Below are 2,536 nucleotides of genomic sequence, written 5' to 3'. Positions count from 1 at the left end.
ATTATTTTTTTCAAAATGTGATATAAACCAGAATTAAGTAAGTTGAAGATAAACCCTTTTTTTCTCTAGAAGTGATTTTTTTATGTGCATCTGCAGCTTCAACTTCCCTAGCAAGGGAGCTCCAGACCTGACATTATCAAGAGTCTAGGGTTCTGAATTTTACTGGTAATTTTAATTGTTGTGTTTGTCTTCTTGGCAGGCTTTTTACCCTGTGGAACACCCAGTAGATGTTAGTTTTGGTGACATATTGGCAGCAAGATGTGTATTCACTGGAGAAGGAAGGACTGAAGCCACTCACATTGGGTATGATCTTAAAATTGTCTAATTTGGGGAATTTTCATTGGTAAAGCATGATTATAGATGACAGTTGTATTTGTGAATGAGCTGCACTTTGTTTTATCCTTGCCATTTTTTAACTGCGTAATGTGGACATACTGCCCCCTCAAAAAAGAAAAATGCCCATTTTTCTATGCCATCTTTCTAACTGCTTATTCCAAAAACATTCAATCACACCTTTAATATATGGGGAACATTTAGTAAGTTTACATAAAAATCCCATAATCTTTTCATTCCATTTTTCCAAGAACTTTTGAAGCTCCCTCAAATAATAGCTACTACAGAGTATCTATTATTCTCTTGTTGTTATGTGCCATGGAGTTGGTTCCGACTCATAACGACCCTGTACAGGGTTTCCAAGGCTGTAAATCTTTACAGGAGCAAAAAGTGTCATCTTTCTTCCGCGGAACAGCTGGTAGTTTCGAACTGCTGATCCTGAAGTTAGCAGCTCGATTCGTAACCACTACGCTATATTCTCTTAGACTCTTCTTAATAAAGGAAAATATAATGGTTATGAAAAAGTCTTCTTGCCCTTTTTTCCTGTGTTCCAATTAGGCAAATAGATGGGTTCTGCATCTGGTTTGTTATTGTTGTTAAGTGCCATCGAATTGGTTCAGACCCATAGCGATCCTGTATAGGGTCTCCGAGAAGTTGTTGGTAAGCTTGAACCGCCGACCCTGCAGTCTTGCACATTAACAGTGCCTATTAAATAATAAGGAATCTTAATGTAGGATAAGTGTTGGAATGCTAACAGCAGTTTAAACGCACCATCTGCTCCTCTGAAACCATATACAGGATCCTGACGCAATGGCACTTAACAACAACAACAACAACAAGATCCCTTACAGTAGTTAAGCACTTGGATGCTAACTAAAAGGTCAGGGGTAGAAACTCAACCAAAGGCTGCTCAGGAGAAAATAAATAACAATCTGCTCCTGTAAAAATTGTTGTTATTGTTAAGTGCCATCGCGTTGGTTCCTACCCACAGTGATCTTGTCTGACCCATAGCAACCCAGTATAGGCTTTTTGTAAGCTTGAACTGCTGAACTTGCAGTTCAAGCCAACTTTGCAGTCCAGCGCCTTAACCCACAGTGCCACATCAGAACTCCCCTATAACAATTACATCTTATGAAACCCTATGAGACAATTTGTCTGTGTCCTATATCATCACTATGAGTTGGAATGTACTTGGAAGCACACAACAACATTAAATAATCAGAACCATAAGACCTATTTCTCTCTCTATTAAATACTAAAATATATTTAATAGTTGTCCAGTTTTTCATCTATTATATTATTATTATTATTATATTCCAAAGTGAATATCAGAATTCTTAAATATTTTCCAAAATACTAAGCCTTCTTTAAAGTACATTTTGTAACACTAAATAAACGTTTGAAGCACTATGAGCTTTCAAAAAATGTTGACCTAAATAAAAAATGAAAGATAAAGCGTCATACTTTTTGTTAGAAAATAATCAAGAAACCGTCTTTCCATGTTAAATTAGGTGATAAAATATTTACTAATGCCACCTAGAAGCTAGAATTTTAAATTATTTATCTCTAGATCAAAGAGATGTTACAGAAAGTAGCCAGGTGAAAATAGACGTTAGATTCACTGAAGATGTTTGTTAAGACAGCAACACTATTTGTTGTCAGTGGAAGAGGAAACTACTACTGGTGTAGGTATGAATATATGGCTTTTGAGCTAATGAAATGCAATTCTTTATGTCACTCAGAGAGATTTTATATTGGTGAGCATCAATTTTAATACTAATAATAGAAAAAATATGAATTTATATTATACTTCTCCAACAGTATTGCTTTGTATACATCTGATAAATTTGGGAAAGAAACTTGAGGAAAGTAATGAATTTACTGACTTACAGGAAATGGTAATAAAAAGGTTGACAAAAGTATATGTAATTAGATTTGAAGGAAAGGGTATTACTTTCAGTTCTTCTTGTTAGGTGCCATCGAATTGGTTTCAACTCATAGTGGCCTTATATACAACAGAAGGAAGCACTGCCAGGGCCTCAACCATCCTCATTATTATTGTTAGCCTGAGCTCATTGCTGCTGCTGCTGCAGTACCAATCCATCTTGTTGAGGGTCTTTCTCTTTTTCACTGACCCACCACTTTACCTAGCATGAAGTCATTCTCCAGGGACTGGTTGGTTCCTCCTGATAATCTGTCCAAA

General features: G+C 36.1%; 1 protein-coding gene across 2 annotated transcripts in view; it reads left to right on the top strand.

The window, feature by feature from the left end:
• The window catches only part of PAM (peptidylglycine alpha-amidating monooxygenase), a 306,825-nt gene that overhangs the window by 177,984 nt on the left and 126,305 nt on the right, over window positions 1-2,536 (top strand). For both annotated transcript variants that reach the window (XM_006872314.1, XM_006872315.1), the window contains exon 11: window positions 200-303. In XM_006872314.1, coding sequence (XP_006872376.1) covers window positions 200-303 — 104 coding nt within the window. The remainder of the gene's footprint in view (window positions 1-199; window positions 304-2,536) is intronic.

This window comes from Chrysochloris asiatica, unplaced genomic scaffold (assembly GCF_000296735.1).
Source record: "Chrysochloris asiatica unplaced genomic scaffold, ChrAsi1.0 scaffold00193, whole genome shotgun sequence".
NCBI classification, from domain to species: domain Eukaryota; kingdom Metazoa; phylum Chordata; class Mammalia; order Afrosoricida; family Chrysochloridae; genus Chrysochloris; species Chrysochloris asiatica.
The sequence above is the reverse complement of the archived record's forward strand: the minus strand, read 5'-3'. Positions and strand labels throughout refer to the sequence as shown.